Below are 19888 nucleotides of genomic sequence, written 5' to 3'. Positions count from 1 at the left end.
TATATATATATGAGTACATAATAACTATATAAAAATTATAAATACTAGCAAAGATTGATAAAGATACTAATAATCATGCTGATTATTATGGAGATGATAATGATGTTACTACAGTAAGCAGATAAAACGTTACATCTTATTTTATTATTCTCCTTATATTATTATTATTATGACGTTGACGCATTACAAGGGGGGTTGGAAGAAGGAAACGACAATAATAACATGAGGTCAAACAGAAACTACAGAGACGGTAGTTGTCGGATGAATGCATAATTCAAAATAACAGTTTGCTTGAAGCTTCGCACAATGAAGCTGCATTACTTAGCGACGATGATCGATGGAGAGACAGATAGAAGCCACAACAAAGCGACTAGACACGTGTAATCGTTTTCCATGGCTCTCTGGCGATTGTTTTTTGACTTATGTTACCGACTGTTGACCTCATTAGCAGTGTCGCCTCCTACCACCCCGCACAAGCGCACCCAGGACACACAAATAGCAACTAACTAGCCGCTACAACGACAGTCGGATTCACGAGCGAGGACAAATAAGTACGAAAAAGTAGACAACCGACGAAAGTGTTGACGTCAAGTAGTGGTCATCCGGTCCTCTATTCGCGACACCTGTCGTAAGCCATAAGTGAATATGCATCAGACTAGTAAACGATTCCGGATAAGTCCAGCAAGACCCCTCCAGGCAGTCTTTGAAGCAATACCAAAGGGTGATTTCAAAGGCTCGTTTACATAGGAGGATAATTGAGGGTCAGCTCGAAATGTCATAACAGATTAATTAGATTAGAACCAACAAGCAGACAACCAATAGCAGTCGATATTACATGGGTCCCTCGGCAGCTGGCACTTGTTGTCTTGCCAGTCCGATGATAAATTCTATTACAAGCGTAAATTCGTTTCTTATAATAGTTCAGATTATGAGATATACAATGTTGGCCAAATACAAAACAAATCTACAAATGTTAATATCTAGCGTCGAAGTTCCTTATCAATTTGTCATCGCGCACAAGCAGCGATAAGGTATCTAATAAAAACCATTACGGTTAAAATGTGATACCGCCGTATAATAGCGTATGCAGATGAATACTACAACAATAGGACACCTGTCAAAAATAACAAGACAAGTACAGACAACATATACATAAAACAGACGTGAAAAGACGTGCTTAAGGTGAACATAGCAAGATGGTGAATTCATAAATAAACTCATGAAAACAATGAGCCATGAAGTTACACACGGCAGACACGCGCACACAGTTAAATAAAGCATTGTTTACTTTGGCGCGCCGGCGATGCCAAGACGGGATGCTAGGCACCGCCGGGCACCGAGGACTTTTGTATGTACCGTTGTATCCCCTTAATCATGACTATATGATTAGCAGTCGTGAACTACTCAAGATGCAACATTTGCGGATGGGTTGCTTCAAGGCAGGAGTATCACTGAATATGTACTCAAATGGATATAGAACAAACAGCGAGAATTAAAAAATTGACGACATATTGTGTAATTATATGAAGAAAGCGGCGAGGCAATGCGCAAACCTAGTCACAGAAAAAACCGGTTCCGGATGATTCGTTGGGGGGCGCCGCTGCCTGCCACTAGCTGTATTGCTACCTGCTTTGATCACTACTTAATCGTACTAAGTTATTTCCGGTTGTTAGTGTTTCCTAACAAAAAAAATGGCGTTCAAAGTACGAAATTCGCCAGCGTTCACCAAAGATACCTCATGTAACAAGACGTCCAACGCGCTTGCCGGGTCTGATACACTAGTTGCAGTACAGGTAGTAAACGAACAAAACGGAAATATAGCATAAAGTTTGCCCGGATTCCCTCAGATCATCATCTCCGTGTATCACTAAAAGCATTGTGACCATCTTATGCGGCCCCGACGCCTGCCACGCAAACCCCATCTGTGGTGGTGTCTTCACGTTCAAGTACCTCTAAAATATACAGTATGTCTAAAATTATAATACAATGAATCCTAATTGGGTGAAAATACATGTTGTGACAAGAGTGCAAAATTTCTCTTAATACGCTAGATTGACACAGGCTAACGCCCAGCACCGCTTCATCGCTATGAGTTAACAAGCATTGGTAGCGACCGAATTAGAAATTTAGCTGCGTTCTAATATCACGCGACTGTAAACAGCATTCTATACAGCATAAAGCCTAAATACTCACCTTCACAATTAGTGTTTTGATGGATCTGAGAAAAAGATAAACATTTAGATTTAAACACTAGTACGCATGTTTTGACGCAATAAACTCACAATTCCTTTAACTTGTATTACCTATACCAATCAAGCATTTTTCGAGTGACATGTTTCTCACCACCGTGTTCATCGGGAACAAGATCCACGCGACGCAAAACAGGACGAGATCGATTTGCTGACGACTATCATGGCAGCCATGGGTATGGCCTATTGTCTCTGTTAACTGGCATTTTCTTGATTGTTTTATTCGTCTCTTTCTTCCGCCCTTGTCTTTTCCTATTTCCCTATAGGCAATCATGCTACGCAAAAAGCCGAAGCCTCATCGGATCCACCGACGGAATACCGAGCCGACATTGATGCCAACGAGCAAGTAAATCATGGGCGGTCAGTCAAGAAAGGCTATTTGTACGATTTTCGGATTCTCACTAACATTCACCCTCGCGTCAAAACAACACTGTTCAACTAGACACAAACAAATGGTAACAGGGAACTGTATTGCCTCATTCACCGATCTGTGCGAAACTAGAAAAATGTTTCTACCATCGACAGACGCTTAACGACTCAGATCTCGTATTGTTATCATCAATTAGCGTGTTGGTACGTTAACACGTAGATATGTGACGATCCACCAGGGTGGCAAAACCAAACGGATGGATGAATAAAAGGAAATCAGAAATTCCGTCACGACCGGATTTGAGAGATGCTAAGTACACACTAGACACACACGGTATCGCAACTTCAGTTTATCAACTTCTGCAATAGTTTAAAGGAATGGAGGTATAAAAGATGAGATGGTGCATTTCATTATCGGATCTAATAAATTAAAAAGCCGAATTAATGCAGTTCGATCTGAATATTGGATCAGTCTAGCCATAGGAATGTTATCATATATAAGGTCGTACTACTTTTTGAAGCTATGGGACGACTACAAGAATATTAAATAGAGTGATTTAATACATGAGACGGAGCTTGACGCTGTAACTATGTATTTATGTCTCAGCACCACGTCTTGAACTGAATTTTTATACACAGAGATTATGTCTATATTCAGCGAAAACTTTTATTTTTATTTGCTTTGCCTTTGCGGTTCTCGTCGATCTCCTTGTCTTAGTCGTCGAAATGATTTATTTCTGTTCCATTAATACTCAGGCGTTAGATCACGCCCACTTTTCGAGTTAAATTTAACTTTTAATGTATTAAAAAAAATCCATGTTAGAAAAAACCAGAGGATTTGGAGGGCGTCGCGGTATTTCATGCAAACCCCGCTCTGCGACTGCAATCAAACCACTACCACCCCTACGAGTTTACGCTCGCGCTTGCCACCCTGAAACATTTGTAATGACTAAAATGATTAATACATTTTAGATTGAGAGATTGCACGAGACAAAAAAGAGGATCAGAAACGTGGAAAAAGTAGGCCTCAACGACCGACTGCACAGTGAGTGCAACGCCGTCGGAAAAGTTTGTGGAACACACGCACCAAAAAAGGAAATGATTAAAGGTAGATTGAGCGAAATGTCCAACGACGGAATATATATATATATATATATAGATGAAGAGCAAAAGAAAGAGAGTGAAGGGAAAACACGTGTGAGAGAAACTGTGTGTAAGAATAAAGTTGAGTGTAGTGACAAGGTGACTGTTAAAAATATTAATTATAATGATACGCTCGTGAAAGTACTACTAACAGTAAGAATAATAATAAACGAACGAATAACACGAATTACACTAACATGATAATTAATAGGATTAAAGCGGCAGTGTAGGCGACCTTGAAACTGGTCGGGGTCACCTTCTTTAATACAGATAGCATATAAGCAAGAGCGACGACAAGTGTCATCATATTCAACTGATACCATAGTGACGATATAGTATATCACTTGAAGGAAGAGAGAAAGAGTGTTGTATGACTGATTGAGTAATATATATATATATATATATATATATATATATATATATATATATATATGTGCGCAAAAATCAAAAAAGGATACAATAATAGCACATTTCATTCTCTGCGAGTAGATTAGCAATTGTTTTGTTACCCTTAGTATTACTACTATTATTAATATTGTCAGTACTGATAGCTAAGATCTTTGGTAAGAAGATCTCAGTGGACCTCGCGTATCTCTTAATATTAAGAGACCTTTTCCATGCAAAGAGAGACCGCAAACATGGATAATAATATTAATAATAAAACAAAATTAATCACAGCTGCCCTTTCAGAAAGAAACGCAGACAAGTTTGCAGACGTAAATAAACGGACGCGTAGCAGACGATGCTCGTATTAACCAACTCACATTAAGTAACAACCGAGTCCAACAAAGCAAGCAGACGATTTTATGTTATATGGTATAATTGCCAAGCCAACAACTTCCTAGCAAACGTCAATGAAACATGGAGTGCGAGAAGGTAGGACGATGCTACCACGTGAAAGACACCCGATAAAAAATGGATGTAATGTCAGACGGACAACTGAATTACAATAGCACTGAGAAGAAACCTACAACAAAGAAGCAACACTTCAATTTTGATTCGATGTGTCACACAATGAGGACAAACTACGAAATATTGTTAGGTTTCATGCACAGCGAATAATATAAGCTTTTCTTATGTAAATCTAATAGACCGATGGGATTTGTTATAAAATCAACGACCCAACGGTTACACCAACTCGTCTAGTAAGATCATTCATGCAATTGCGAATAGAACGCACACGTCTTTGCAAACGTAGGGCCAATATAAGAGCGCAAACGTGTCACGCCGTTATTCACGCACACACACACACACACAAAAACTCACACACACCATAAGGTAAATAATCTTCTAAGACATGAAATCGTAGATACAAGAACAGCCAGTGAACATAGAAAAACAAGGTCGCCCCATTTACCTCCTCGAGTCATTATGGGGAGGGTGCAAGTATGTTGTTTTCCATGAAAACCAAATAAACCTGAGAGAGAAATATTACAAAAGAGAACACAACGCGACGAGTAATAATAATAATATCGAAATGGTGACTTCATCACTATCCTAACATAATTACCATATTTAATAATATAATTATTATCACAATGCATTATTATTACAGCACCGAATATTACCACACTTATCAACAACTAACATACGAAACTATAATAAATGACATTACAATAATCACGAGATATTACAGAACAGAGGTACATTATAAGGTAAAGCTATACAATATAATAAACCAATAGTAAGAATAAGGAGATTTATTAATATATCCTCTTTTTGCAGTAGCGAAACACTAACGAGAGATTAAAAGGAGGGGAACTGAGTCGTGTTTGCGTACTGGACAGATGGAAAATGATACATAATGCAATTGCAAAGAGTGTGTAGACTGAGAAAGCCGAAACAGTATCAACAATTACAAGTTAACAATTACAGTTTTTCTTATTCTGTCCGCGCGACAATTCTCATCAAAGTTATTCAACTTATCTCCTCAATCATTCCCCAAACTCGAAAACCCCAATCCTTTTAAGCAGGATCGCTAAGATCTTAACACCTTGCCAAAAACTAACTTGCCTCACACGAAGAATGCAGTGCCCGGATTATCGACGCTCTCCTGGCTCGCGCACACACGCCGGTTCATCGTTGTCCACCGAGTTTCCGATATATGTACTGATTCTTTAATGGTCGTCTCTCGCTAATGTTTACCTGCTACCAACAGCTATATGACCTTCACACCTATTTCTTGTGAATAAACGAAGGTATAAGATTCCCTCTGCATTTGATTAAATAAACGGTAGCACAAAATTAGACGGGCTTGCAATCTAGGTTAAAATAGAACCGTGATTTTTAATGTACTTTGCACGTAACACTCTCTTAAGTATTGGCAGTCTAGTCGAATGTCGACAACCCGTATTTACGATTTCAAATAAGATTTGAGCAGTCGCGTACGATAAACAATTGCGTCTCCATTATTGTGTGCTGGATATGTGCAGACATGTACCCTATAGGGCACACAGAATAGGCACTGGTTAAGATGATTACACTTGCGGCAATATCTTAAATACTACTTAAAAAATATCATTTTGTAACACCTACCGGATTCCGCTGTAAATCGTTGGGACTTCACTGTTATAGATGAAAAAAGAATTCACTCTCTCGAATTTTCTGACTCTAACAGCAACAACAGTGTGAGTAGCTTAGCTGAAATACGTGCCCGGATCAAATGAGTCTTTCTTAATATTAGTATTGATCTCTCATTATTGGAAGGTTTCATTTAGTGCTAGGTCGATCTTCGATTCAGTGAATTTGTATAAATGGAAAATAACTTCTGAAAACGATTTGCAAGCAGCAGGATAACTATGTGTCGGTCATTTGGCATGTTGATCTATTATCATGTGTGTCTTCTGAACGACTCCAACAATAAGACGGGCCTTCACAATAAAGTAAATCGGTTGCCACAGCAAATATAATTGTGAACGAAGTATCCCTGTCTATAGCGTACATAGAGAATACAATTGTTCATTGTCACCCGTACAGACATTCAGGTACACACACGGCCAATACAAAACAGAGAAGCTGAAATCCAGTCCAGGATGTAGTCAGGAACAGAAATGAGCTTCTGAAGACGAAAGATAATGCTTCGGGTTCCACTGTTTCTCTTAGCACACTTCGTTCGTTTACACTCCTACCTGACCATTTTCCCAATTCGAACCGAAATGAGACCATAAATATGAATGAAGTGACAGCGTAGTGATGAAGCAAGAAAACAAAAAGCACAAGAGCGTAATGAGGTGGCGAGAAGTCAAATAGCTAGTAAAACATGCGAAGCACGAATACGATAATAACACTTGATTCTAGAGCTGATGACATTAGTATTCCTAGCAACGATAAGAATAATGTAAATGGCAACAACACTAACAGACTGAAGCTAACATAGTCTGGCTCCAAGATCTCCTCCCGAACCGTTTTGCTGTCTTTTTCGCTGACGTTCAACCGCCTCTTCCCGATAAAATCACTGTGCAATAGAATATATCATGGTTAACGCCGGCTCATGGAAGAACCTAGCAGATCATGTTAGGTTCGTTGACATTGGCTAGGCATCAAATGATGTCCCTGTGATAGCTTAGTGGGAAACATATTTGCCTGCTAATCTTAGGGACATGTTGTGGTCTAGGTTTGAACCCAGGCATAGACACGCTTCGTCTCGTGATGGCTGGGAGCCAGCCGTCTGATGGAATGCCTAACGGCGATACCGGACGTAAAACTCGAAACACAGAGGCATCAGATGATGACAGACAAGTTTTACTGATAGGATCTTGTTTCGCAATTGGAGGGTCGCGATAAAAATACAATCTATTGTTAGAAATCAAACGTCGTCACAGAGCACACCCGCTGCTCATTGGCGGGTCACAACAATTTTACTGACGTCGTTGACTGCGGCTCACCGTAAATAATCGGGGGGCAAAAGGCAAGGGTAATGAAAAAGGTAGGGAAAATGGCCGAGGAGGGATGAAGCGCAAGGGAAGTTATTTCCATCCTGTTTCCAACAAAATCAGCAACAGAAACGACAAACAACAAGCAATGGGTCATATAGCGTTTGGCTACTGAGGTGTTGGCCAGGAGGTGAGGGTGCATAGAAAAAGATAGTTGGGAGGATGGGTGGTCAGTTGGGTTAATGAGTGGGTGGGTGGGTGCAATTCGATAAGCAACGAGGTCGAAGGGCGGAAGAAACGTGACGCAAAAACGGAACAACATAGAAGAAGAAACAGCGCCTTGAGGGAAAGAAGAGCAAAGCTGGATAACGTTGGAAGATTGTGTGAGTGTTGTTAAATGCCTGTGAAAGAAACCAAGTCCAGCGAAATCTAGCAGTGTATCATCTTCGCTATATTGACGATGATAATAATAATAATGAACATGGCGACACTATGATAAATACAATAGACACGTAATATGATGAAATAGTAGACATGAGTAAAATGATGATGACAGTGAAATACAGAGGATAACAAAATAATAATGATGATGATGATCATATGATAAAGATTATGTTAATGATGAAGGTGATCATAATAATGAAGACGATTGATGCGGATGGATGAAAATAACAATAACATAATAATAATAAAATAACAGTAATAACAATAACGACAATAATAATAATGACGGTGAATATAAGAATATAATCGATCATGGCGCGCATTTGGGATATTATACCAATCGACAGTGGACACCGCGCAAATAATTCCGGCTGAAGAAACACAACTAAGAAACTGAACAAGAGAAAAAAGAATGAACAACAAAAATAATAGTAATAACAGCAAAAAACAGCAGCAGCAGCAACAACAACAACAACAACTACAACGTTAACACTTACAGAGGAAGCCTCTGCTTGGAGGTGTATTATTGTTTGTGGGTTACCCCCGTGAGTTGGTATAAACCCAACGAGTATATACATATAAACATTAATAACAATGCCGAAGATAGTGACAATGATAATAATAATAGTAATAATAATAACAAATAGAAATAGAGATACGAAGAGAACAATTGAAGTTGATGAGCTCATACGATGGAATGGTGATCCTGATAAAAACAGGAAACTAGCGGAAGAAAAAGAAGAAGATGAATTAAAAAAGGTTATTATTCCGATGATGACGTAGACGTCGAAGGCGTAGAAACAACGTCAAGCATAAGAAATATACAAACAAGCTACCGAAAACACGGCTACACACAGACCCTACAGGAGTGTTGACAAGAGCAAACTCGGTTAAGGTTAGAAAGTTATATTAATATGATGAATACCGGCAGCGTAAGTGTTAAGAACATCGCAAAAGCAGACCTAGCAGAACGACACAAAAAGCAGAAAGAAATCACCTGTATTCGTCGCACGTACACGTTACTATTTCTAGACCCCGACGCGTGACTCGAGGTCACGTTCATGTGGAACACACGAATTCTGTTGGGAAAGGAGTAGCTCCAAGGAGACGGAGCACAAGACAGAGAAAAAGATAAAGTAATAATAACAACCACAACAACAATAACATTCACATCAAAAGTTTAAGAACGCCACAAACCACCAAACAATAATAATAATATTAATAATAATAACATCAAAACAACAACCCACAACAAACGATATATATATATATATATATATATATATATATATATATATATATATAATGCTATATATATATATATATATATATATAGCATTATATGTACGTGGTGTAAGTATAATGAGAAACAAGAAAGCTAGCAGACATAATTCTATCTAATTATTGAATATAACAGTAATAATAATATGAATAACATCGCTAATGTCAAAACAAATTAATAAATGACGAAACACATTACATATAACGCCTCTTTCTTCCGAGTCGCTATTGAAACATTTTTAGAGAAACCGTTCCCGAAAGCGCATAAAAACCTTTGTATGTATGTGACGATTTAAATCAAAAAAAAACTTTTCTTTAGCGTTTTTATTACTTGACTAGTATATATTTACATTTTGTTGATGAGATTGGGGAGTAATTAAATCCTACTTTATGAACAATAAGAATGTGGACCACTGGTTTGTAACAGCAGTTATAAATTCATTGCACATACCATTATAATAATACTACCCAGAAAAAGAGTCCGCAACTGACCCATTAAAAAATTTCCAAAATTGGTAACATATTTACCTTTGATATTTTATGTCTTTCGCTTTTTATTTACTGCACTTAAAAAATGACTTATTAGTTAACCCTGATATCCAGCTTCGCAGAATCGTTTTTATTGAAAGCTGAGACAGCAACTTTGAGCCGTTGTTTTCCAAAATGATCTTTTCAACTTAGCTAAACGTTCCTTTACTTTAATAAGCCTTGACATGTTAAGTCATTCCGAAACAAATTCGTTGCAGAATTCTGTGTCTCGTTAGAGCTATCTTATAAGACAGATTTCGTTAAAAGAAAAGAGGTATTAGTGTATTGAAGCTCGCAACAATGAGCCTTGAGTAGTTGTATTTAATCTTCTTTTGGAGGAAAAATGATTTTTGGAGGACTGAAAAAATGTCGCGAATTAATAGCATAGTTTTTAAACAAAGTAAAAACTATTGAGAAATTGTGCCGATGCTGGAGGCAATTGAGGCAACTTTGATAGAACTGACCTCCATTTCTAACAAGGCTTAGCATAACGATTGTCATTAAATAGAGTACAACTCCGGAATGGTTTCTCAAGAGCTCCGGCTTTATATCAAGTTGTTCAGACTACAAACTTAAATACGTGACATGAAAAATTAAATACTAAAGAACGAGTCTATATAGAATAACTAAAAAACAATTCATTATTAAATTAGACAACACTGAAATTCTTGAGATTAAGACGAATGAATAATAGGTTCATTAATAACAAAATGTCGCTATTTTGAAAAAAATTGGGAATACATGCAGGGTGACAGTTTTAAAGCTACCTAAATCTTCCTAATCGGTTATATCTTAGTGGAAGTGATTTTAGCTTCCATTTTTGTCATACAAAAGTGTATGTATGTGTGTGTGTGTGTATTACATAAAAATTAAAATAATTTTATTTGGCATGGTTTATGACCACTATAGTGCCTTGTTCAAATAATGGCGCGCGGCTTTGAATCCGAAAGCATTCACCCGCCCGGGAATGGTATAGAAGATGCAATGTTATGACCCGTTGCTTATGTGTCTTGATCTACATTTGCTTAGCTCTGTGCAAAATTTGGCGACCTACTGTGAAACCTTCGCTAGAAGCAGTTGTTGATAGTGAAGGTTGTGTTTTCAAAACTTCATAGGTGTCAGCGAAGGTCGCGTGTTATGTCGCTCTGGAGGCAACTCCGTCGGCCAGCGGTGCTAACGCAACGCTCTTTGCCGACCATCCAAGTAGCGCCCAATCGCACCGTGAGTACGAAACACCTGCGGAAAGCAGAGGACACTTCAGGGGTCAGACCACAATTAGATAGAACGAATTGAAAATGATCACGAGGCGTGAATCACCCCGCTTGCGTTGTTATAGACTCCTTTTGCGGATAACAAAAAATATGCTAGAATTGTATAGTTTTAAAATTTGACACTTGAATCATTAACGAGCGTTAGGGTTGAATCAGTCAGTATTCCAGATGCGTATAAAATCAGCACGGGCAAAGTAAAAATAAATATGCGAAATATTGTTCATGTCCGCTATGACATATGATATGGGACAACTACATGTGTAGCAAACTGTATACATTGGCATATTTTTGGATCGTGTCAGCTGTTTATAAAGCCAACTCAGTATTCTATAAAATGTATTTAAGCTATTTCAGAATATTAGATAGCTTACACTAAAATCGATTGTAAGCCTTATAAGTTTAAGGTGTTTATTTTGTGAGTGAAATAGTTAATACTGAAATGCTTTAGAGCAAAATTTTTGCGGTCTACCATTTCATACATGCGCACGGTTGCTGTGAGTTTGACACCCCTTGTGTCCGCTAATAGTAAAATAATCAGTTTGATAAATCGGTTCATAAAAACGAAATCTCGAACACATGCTTATCTTTTAACCGTTGAAAGGATGTTGAAACGATCATAGGACTTTGCAATATATCGCCCTTTCAGACATATATATATCTCGGTAATGCTTTGATCCAACTGTAGCTTAGGTTGGTACTGACATACTAATTCAACTGCAATTTATCGTTGACTACCATGTTGATTAACTCATCGGCTTGTAATATAGGCTATAGTAACATCATAAAACCTTGTGTGGATTCTAGATTAATACAATGACGAGTACTGATTGACGTGTATCTAACGAGTGGCTAACCAATTTGACCCCGACTTCTATTGCAGATTGTAGAGAGGCACAATGACAATGTTTACGTAAGGATTTTTTCGATTTTTAATACTTTGCATCCTCTATATTCTCTTTCTTGCTCTCCCTTTAAACTTCGCCATTTACTGTCGCCATTACCACACCCGCCGCCGCCGCCATTTCACGGCTGTTATCATTGTTTTGCACTTGAGCTAATGCACATTATGTTACGCCAGCAATGGCCTTCGAAACAAAATAGCTAGCATTTCTTTACAAGATCTTCCATTTTACCCACTGATTTAAGCACTGCCGTTGATTACTGCTGCGAATTAGTGATAATTACTATTACTGCTCGTTCATACAGTCGTTGCACCCTTTTCGTCGATTAGGTTTGTGCCAGCGGTGCGCTTACCGTTTTCACCCAAAAAATGATTGCATTTTCAAGAGGAGGTTCATGAAATACGTACAGAGATACGTAAAAATAATTACCTGCACTGAACGATATATTCTCCAGTTTCGTATGCTTGTTAATAACTGTGCATTGTTTTGTTTACCGAATTCCTCTCCTCCTGATAATGGCCACTCTAAATCTGTGCCAATGTTGTCACAGCGTGTGTACTATTCAGTCAATTAGAGTGTCATATCTTTAATATAAAATCTCCTTTTATTCTTATATTCCGTAACCATGTGAATGCTAACGTCTTTATTTTTTATCTTTTCTCGTTTTACTTCCTTAGTCGAACTACGAGCTTTCAAAATTTATCTATATATCAATCTGAAATTCTCAACGAGTCGCGCTGTGCCTCCTGTAACTTCTAAGTAATCGTCATCATAAATATAATAATAATAATAATAAAGCGCAGTCGTATGCTATAAATCTTGCAAGCACGAACCTTGTGTGCAACTAACGTATTCTACGTAAAATTCTTGCAACGGAAGCTTGGTGCACACGTACTCTAAGTTTAGTAAATACAAATAAAGTAATAATGGCTGATTATATGTGTATGAGGGCCGCTGTGAAATCGTAGCATGCCGTCGAGCCTGAATCTGCCTAATGAAGGTCATCATTTTTTTTACACGCAACTAATGTAAGACAATTAGTAACTATTAATTTTCGGTGCTTTGTCTGATTCGTGCGTTATAGCACGTTTCGGGCACGCGGACCGATAAAAGCAAATATGGAGGTCGTTTCATGGTGACAGCTCTTCCGGGAGATGGAATCGGTCCCGAACTTATTGGCTACGTAAAGGAAGTGTTCCGGTAAGCAGCTTATTGATATTCTGCTTTGGCGGATTTTTTCGATGGGAACTTTTGTTTAAAAGATTTTTGAAAGCTGATGGTTTACTTAATAGGTGAACATAAGCGAAATAACATCGCAATAGATATAAAGGCCCAAGAATCGTTCCTCTTTAGGTAGACAATGACGCCACTTAGTTGAGCAATTAGTAACAAAGGCAATCATGGAGGACATGATATTAACATTTGTTTATAGATTTAGCCTGATCTGCGTATTACACGGTGTTGTTTAATGGAATTTTTCAATGTTATATTATTATCATTGCAGTTATGGTGGCGTGCCGGTGGACTTTGAAGAGGTTCACCTAGACTCATCCAGAGACGACGTCGACTTGCTGGAGCAGGCCATCATCGCGGTCAAGCGCAACGGGGTTGCCTTAAAGGGTAACATTGAGACGCGTCATAACGACCCGAATTGCAAATCCAGAAACGTTGAACTACGCCTCCGGCTGGGCCTGTTTGCTAATATTGTGCATGTCACCTCACAACCAGGCATTGAAACGAGACACTCTGGAATCGATATCGTTCTCATTCGACAGAACACCGGTTCGCAATTTCTTTACCATTTGCCTCAGTAATGAGACCTTTGAATCAAAAAAACAGTTCACTCATGCGGATAAAGCCACCCGATTTTATGGGGATGTATACTTATAAAATACACTATCATGATATATACACGTATTTTTTTTTACCTTTTTGTTTGATTTTGCAGAGGGCGAGTATTCATGCGAAGAACACATGTCTATTAAGGGCGTCGTCGAGTCGCTGAAGGTTATCACTCAGTCCAAAAGTGACGAAATTGCCCGTTACGCTTTTGAGTGGGCTAAGAATAATGGACGCAAGAAAATTACCTGCGTCCACAAAGCCAATATTATGTACGTATACTTGTTCAAAGCATTGTATTTGTTCTAGGCATAATAAATGCAGTCTCTCGAACACCCATTTTTCGGTTAACCTGCCGTATAATATTGGGATTATCGATGAAAGTGTACTTATTGCAATACGAAGATAACTAGCTAGACTACCATGGCTTAGACATAAGATTAGAACATTAAACATTAGTTTGCTAGTGGATTGATTCTTTTGATAATAAGGAACTAAAAGCCACCACAGATCTATTTTCTGGAGCTTTTTTTTTCATCCGATCAGCTCGCAATGATTAGGAATCTTTCTGTAAATATTTTTAGACTTCTTTACCCGTAGACTTATCCTATTGATTTTTTCTCCGTTTGGTGCTATTTCAGGAAACTATCTGACGGCCTATTCCTGCGTTGTTGTACTGAGATTTCGAAGGAATACCCCGAGCTGGAGTTCGACAACATCATCATTGACAACTGTTCCATGCAGCTTGTGTCTAACCCGAAGCAGTTTGACGTTCTTTTGCTGCCAAACCTGTACGGTAATATTTTAACGAATCTCGCCTGCGGAATTACTGGGGGCCCAGGTATCGCCTCCGGACGTAATTATGGCCGCGAATACGCCGTTTTCGAAACTGGCACCCGTAACACGGGAAAATCTATTGCTGGCAAAAATATCGCTAATCCAATTGCGATGATGAACGCTGGCGTCGATTTGCTGTATCACCTTAATTTAAGGGAACACGCTGAAGTGATTGCAACGGCTATTGATAAAACGATTAATGTTGATAAGATTCACACACCCGATCTTGGCGGTCAAGCGACCACTACAGATGTCGTGCAGAACATCATCAAGGAAGTACAGAAGCACGCTTAGAAAACCAGACAACGATAATAAAAATTTGCAGCAAAACTGTCCATATCGTACTTCAATCTTCTGCGACTAAGTACAGCCAAAACTATGTGAGCTACGTGACGATTGTAATATTTGATTATACACCTGTAGTAGAATCGACATCATTTGAACGTGGAGGACCTTGCCAGTGTTAAACTGAGATTGTAATAAAGAAATGACGAATCTACCAGGTCAACAAAAGGTTTAAAGTAACCACCTGAGTGGATTTAATCAATAGACAGACCATTGTAAATGCACGAATATAAGGGTTGAGAATGTGTCATACAGGTGCAACAAGCGTGATAGAAGTATGAACTATATGTGTAGATACACGAGCTGAAGAAGGGCTCGTCTAGTCCACTACTTGCTCTTAGTTGATGCTTAGTGTTGAGATCATAAGAATCAACAATAATCGAAAGAAAAAATGCTGGACGAAGTGTATAAGGAAATGAAATCACGAAAAGGCAGTTAGGGTTCTGAAAGCTCGGGGCGTCCTATTCAACATCATGAAGCGTATTCATTTGAAATGGCAAATTTTGTTGAACGGTGACCTCATTTGATCCTTTTAACGTGTGCACTCTATTTGGTGTGAGATCTATGACAATTCGAATACCAGAAGTAGTAGTGGTTCTTTAATGATGATATTTATTTTAATGAAAGAGCATGCCCACAATAAAAGTGATGTAAATTGATGGACTTTCCCATGTGCGTCATCATTTTCTGTGTCGGAAATGTAATCTTAGAACTCTGCGTATTATGCATATTATCAGTTATTCAGTCTTGGAAAATAGACTGAATAACTGATAGAGATAATCAAGCAAAGACACACGACAGTGTTCCTTTTAATGTACGGCGATTTGAAAATTGTTTAGGTCATATAATCCCTTATTTATAGGTATAGGTATTTAGGTGTTCGTATGACGTAATCACTTCTCCAATATACATACATATATAGGGCGAAGAAATTCCTCCTATAACCGCTGATTACGAATAGTTTGCTAATTTAATACACTATCCTAGAGGCGTGTAGCTAAAACTGTAGACTTCTGAGAAGGACAATAGTATACTTCCCTTGGTGACTATATGCTGATATGTAGCTTAAGTTGATCGTGGGCTTCGATGAAACAATACTATGAAGCTGGGCCTCTTTTACATTGGATAGGAATGTGATGTGATTTTTGGATTGACATAATCGATTTTAATCAATTCGTTGTAATCATGCGTATGAACATTAAGTTAGCGAGTGTCGGATTCTATTTTGCATGGGTACGGGATTAATGATTGCTTTCTTCTTTGCAAGTTACGAATTACTTATAGGAACCACTTATCTCTGCTTAATATACTCAGTAACACTGATAGCTTTAGCACAAAGGCATTCATTCAGCCAAGGGTAGTTTTCTTCGATGTATCATAAGACCAGTGGCAGGGCGCTTATTTCCAAGATCACTTCGATTAAAAAGAGACATGCTAGATACAAATAACTGTGACATGAAAATGTCCCTTCTGTAACGTTGGTATCTCAAACCATGCGCGAACTTAAATGTTACGTCGGTTACTGGCAGTACTCTAGAGAAATTAGTAAAGGTTAGCAGCTGTAAACAATGACTAAGGTACAGATTGATTTGTAGACTATTCTGAGGTAAATAAGAAATATGAAATGTCAAAAAACGAACAGTCGTGATATTAGAGTACCTCATAAGTTCTCGGCCTAAGTGGCTTCCGTGAAGGCGTCATTAGTTGACAAATAACGGTTCAGTTGCTTTTCCTTTAAATAAGTTTATGTTCTAAATAAACTTCATTACACACACTTTTGAGTGCCAGCATTTTATATTAAAGGGTTGCGTTGACTTACTTATTGTATAATGGCTGACATTTAGAGCTGACGAACCTCATAAATTACTCATTCGTTCTTACATATTCACATGAATCAATATGCAATAATTCAAATTTACTTCGGTTAGTGAAAATACATAAGGGTTACATAAAGCTGTGATCTGCATAACCGGAACGGATAACATTTCAAGCGATTTTCTTAATAAGATCCTCTTATTCAAAATATTTTGCAAAGTTCAGTGAAATTATCTGCAACATTACCGTTTTTGTTGCCATCATTGTTAAGTAGATCTAAGACAACATTGTACAATAATAATTAGAACGGGTGGGTTTTTTCATAGTTCATTTAACAACAGTCGTGAAGTTGTACAGAAAAAGCTATTTAGCTGCCAAGGAACAAAGTACTTTATATTCGGCCTTCCATTGATCTAAAACAATCCTTAAGTGCGTACTTCGTCAATCTTACGTACAGAGAGGAAGAGGTATCCTAAATGAATAAAGGCTACGGTACTTGAAATGCTCTGACGTGATCTGAGCCTGTACTGCAAAGGCTTAACGATTTTTACCAAGTCCTGGAGCGAGGCAGTGAGATGTGACCAGGCATTATGGAAGTCTGTCAAAACAAAGCAACTTGGTCAAACTGAGTACGAAAAGGACACTTAATCTCCATGCTACGTTGGACGGCTTTTGACAACTACTTTCGAAAAAAATGAGTCCCAAGTGCATCGTAGGAAGGCTCATTGTTAGTTCTTACTATGAATTATGAGAATCTCAATCAAGTTTGCGTGAAAACACAAAAAAGTTCCTGTTTCCAATTGAACGTCTTTCTCAATATTTAGAGAAAATTAGCGTTATACCTGAGCAGCACGGGTCGCGAAAACAGATATCTTTTTTGGTTTTGCAAGACAATACTTTTACGTCGTCTTCGTGAATTTTCCTTCAACATTTGACATCGCTTGTCCATTAGCTCTGTTGTTCAGATTTGCCTTAGCTTGAATACCGAGAAATTTACCGGGACTCATTGTGGATGACGGGAGTTGCTGGATTGGACCCATTTGATCCGGAATAGCTCGGGGCAACAGTTACAGCTTTTCTTTTTTTTTCAGTTAACGTCCGTGATCTGCCCCACGAAAAGAAGGACCGTTACACCGACGATCTCGTATTTTTCAGTAAAAGTTGATCCCACTTTTAACAATTACTGACAACATTCAGATGGCATGTGGACAACTTAATTAGTAGTATTTGCCATAATTAACAATACCCCCCTTTAAAAGCATACCTTTTGGGTGTATTTCAAGAATATTGTCCTGCCCCTGTAGCAATTATGGCGATTACTTGTCACCCCGGAAAGCAATGTATACTGTGTTCATGCGGTATGCACTAACAAACAGATAAATGATGTGAACATCATTTAGAGCCTGTTTATAACTCTATAAAAGAGTTGAATATAATCGGGCTTGATTTCCATATAAACCAAGTAACTAGATCACTTATTGTCAGTACCATTTTTAATTACCAATATCTAATGTCTTATTCACTTTTTCATTCGTTATTGCTGAATATGTGGTTCGGTGTGAATATGACGGAGCGTCAAGATGGTGATTGGTTGGTTTAGATGTTACTTTTGATGACCGCTATTAGATAGAGCTAGTCTATCATCTTAGTCTATAGTTGGAATGTGGTCTAAAGCAGACCGCAACATCTTCCATAGGCTAATTCAATTCCGTAACATATTAAATTATGCATTGATATTAAAGAAAGTAGGTTTTATAGTAGAGACGACGTTAAAACTGGCTTGACGTGACAGGTAAACAATGTATCATCATGAACGGTTTTCCGTTAAAGGTCTTATGTACAAATTCAAATTATGTAATTTGTACAATAACGTTTCCTTTATTTGCCAATGGTTTCATCTTATTCATGTGGGCACAATCGTCAGCTAATACTAGTGACCTTCAAAAAAAAGGTAAACGCACAAAAAAGTGAAATAATGGAATTGAAACTCACCTGGGGATAACATTAACACCAAGTAAACGGTTATTTAAGGAGCACAGGTCTCGAAGGTTGCGCAAGGCACTACTTGCTGTTGCAACGATAGAATATCTTCGTGAGATCCAATCAAAAACTACGTTGGCTATTTGTTATTCGAAAGTTGTAGCTTATGCGTCATACGCTCTGCCCACGATTTGGGCATATCTCCCGATAAGTAACGACACCAACGCGATAGTAGTAAGCCTTATCCCAAGCTCGTCCAGAGCCTTCACGTCTCTGCTAGGAACTGATTGTTTACTTGCCTTCTAAAGCCTTACTATACCGGTAGGAAGTGCTTCGAATTGGAAAAAAAAAATAGAGAATTTTGGAGCGCTTATTCGCGAATACCAACTGCGGTTAAACAACGGAAAGTTAGCTTCCTTGAAAATCAGGACTATAATCGGTTTCGCTCAAAAAGACGGTAAAACAGCGAGTCGACGAACAGTTTATGAGTCTTGCTATATCGTCTACCACGCTCCGGGTTACTACCATTCCAACTCCAACAATTCCATATCACTAACAGTTAGGAGGCCGTCGCCGCCGAATACTGCCCAGTTGTGTCTATCTTATCGCACTAGCGGGGTTATTTTAATTGCCATAGCCATTAGTGCCGCTGTCACACATATGGTACTTTTGTAGAAGTTTTCGCTTTATAGAAAGCCTTCAATTGAATGCTAGATACACAATTTCCGGAGCATTATTTATTTTTCATTAGACGAGCTGCCTGTCATCCATTTTATTTAATAGTTACCTGCTATTTACTAAAGAAATAATTCTATTAAGTTAGCAAATTACGATATGCTTACCAGGTTAAGGGCTCGCATCTGTGCGACAAAGCCGAAATAAATCGCAATGATAATTTATTATCAGTTCAACCAACTTCTTGATCCATTCATTGCAAAAAGCGCAGGAACAGGATCTACGAGAAATCCCATTAGAGGAAGAGCTAGGTAGCTACATAATTTGATAGAAGAAAC

The 19888-nt window shown here is 38.3% G+C and overlaps 3 protein-coding genes and 1 long non-coding RNA gene across 11 annotated transcripts in view; 2 read left to right on the top strand and 2 right to left on the bottom strand.

Annotated features, from left to right (window-relative positions):
* Positions 1 to 3070, top strand: part of LOC111247728 (diacylglycerol kinase theta-like) — a 15796-nt gene extending 12726 nt beyond the window's left edge. For both annotated transcript variants that reach the window (XR_015324964.1, XM_086985285.1), the window contains one exon: positions 2516 to 3070. Coding sequence is in view for 1 of the 2 variants with exons in the window: in XM_086985285.1 (XP_086841411.1) it covers positions 2516 to 2599 (84 nt within the window). In the remaining variant the exon portion in view is untranslated. The remainder of the gene's footprint in view (positions 1 to 2515) is intronic.
* LOC111247729 (organic cation transporter protein-like) overlaps positions 1 to 9321 on the bottom strand; it is a 42172-nt gene extending 32851 nt beyond the window's left edge. For 2 of the 5 annotated variants that reach the window (XM_022799004.2, XM_086985289.1), the window contains exon 1: positions 5775 to 9321. The gene's annotated coding sequence lies outside the window, so the exon portion shown is untranslated. Of the gene's footprint in view, positions 1 to 2343; positions 2522 to 5774 lie in introns of those variants that run through there. The other 3 variants (XM_086985287.1, XM_086985290.1, XM_086985288.1) reach the window with 3 other exon arrangements.
* Positions 9322 to 10906: 1585 nt separating this feature from the next.
* LOC147757031 (uncharacterized) lies at positions 10907 to 19754 on the bottom strand. 2 transcript variants are annotated; one of them, XR_015324973.1, is made up of 3 exons: positions 18888 to 19754; positions 17351 to 17493; positions 10907 to 11122 (listed from the first exon to the last, which is right to left on the bottom strand). It is a non-coding gene; the product is annotated as an uncharacterized LOC147757031 (long non-coding RNA). The 2 variants fall into 2 exon arrangements; XR_015324974.1 differs by lacking the exons at positions 17351 to 17493; positions 18888 to 19754 and adding an exon at positions 13988 to 14126.
* Idh3g (Isocitrate dehydrogenase (NAD(+)) 3 non-catalytic subunit gamma) lies at positions 10972 to 15748 on the top strand. 2 transcript variants are annotated; one of them, XM_022799009.2, is made up of 6 exons: positions 10972 to 11107; positions 12038 to 12067; positions 13144 to 13259; positions 13564 to 13841; positions 14008 to 14170; positions 14540 to 15748. In XM_022799009.2, exons 1-6 carry the CDS (start codon positions 11024 to 11026, stop codon positions 15027 to 15029), a joined length of 1161 nt encoding a protein of 386 aa, XP_022654744.1. In that variant the 5' UTR covers positions 10972 to 11023; the 3' UTR covers positions 15030 to 15748. The 2 variants fall into 2 exon arrangements, with proteins under 2 accessions (XP_022654744.1, XP_022654745.1); XM_022799010.2 differs by lacking the exon at positions 12038 to 12067.
* Positions 19755 to 19888: the final 134 nt, after the last annotated feature.

This window comes from Varroa destructor, unplaced genomic scaffold, assembly GCF_002443255.2.
Source record: "Varroa destructor unplaced genomic scaffold, Vdes_3.0 BEIS01000003.1, whole genome shotgun sequence".
Taxonomy (NCBI): Eukaryota; Metazoa; Arthropoda; class Arachnida; order Mesostigmata; family Varroidae; genus Varroa; species Varroa destructor.
This window is presented reverse-complemented; position numbering and strand designations above follow the sequence as displayed.

Coding starts and splice junctions, on each gene's coding strand:
- Idh3g (XM_022799009.2), top strand. CDS start 11,024: ATGTCGCTCTGGAGGCAACTCCGTCGGCCAGCGGTGCTAACGCAACGC. Junction 13,260..13,563: donor TACGTAAAGGAAGTGTTCCG/GTAAGCAGCTTA, acceptor TTATCATTGCAG/TTATGGTGGCGTGCCGGTGG. Junction 13,842..14,007: donor TCTCATTCGACAGAACACCG/GTTCGCAATTTC, acceptor TTGATTTTGCAG/AGGGCGAGTATTCATGCGAA.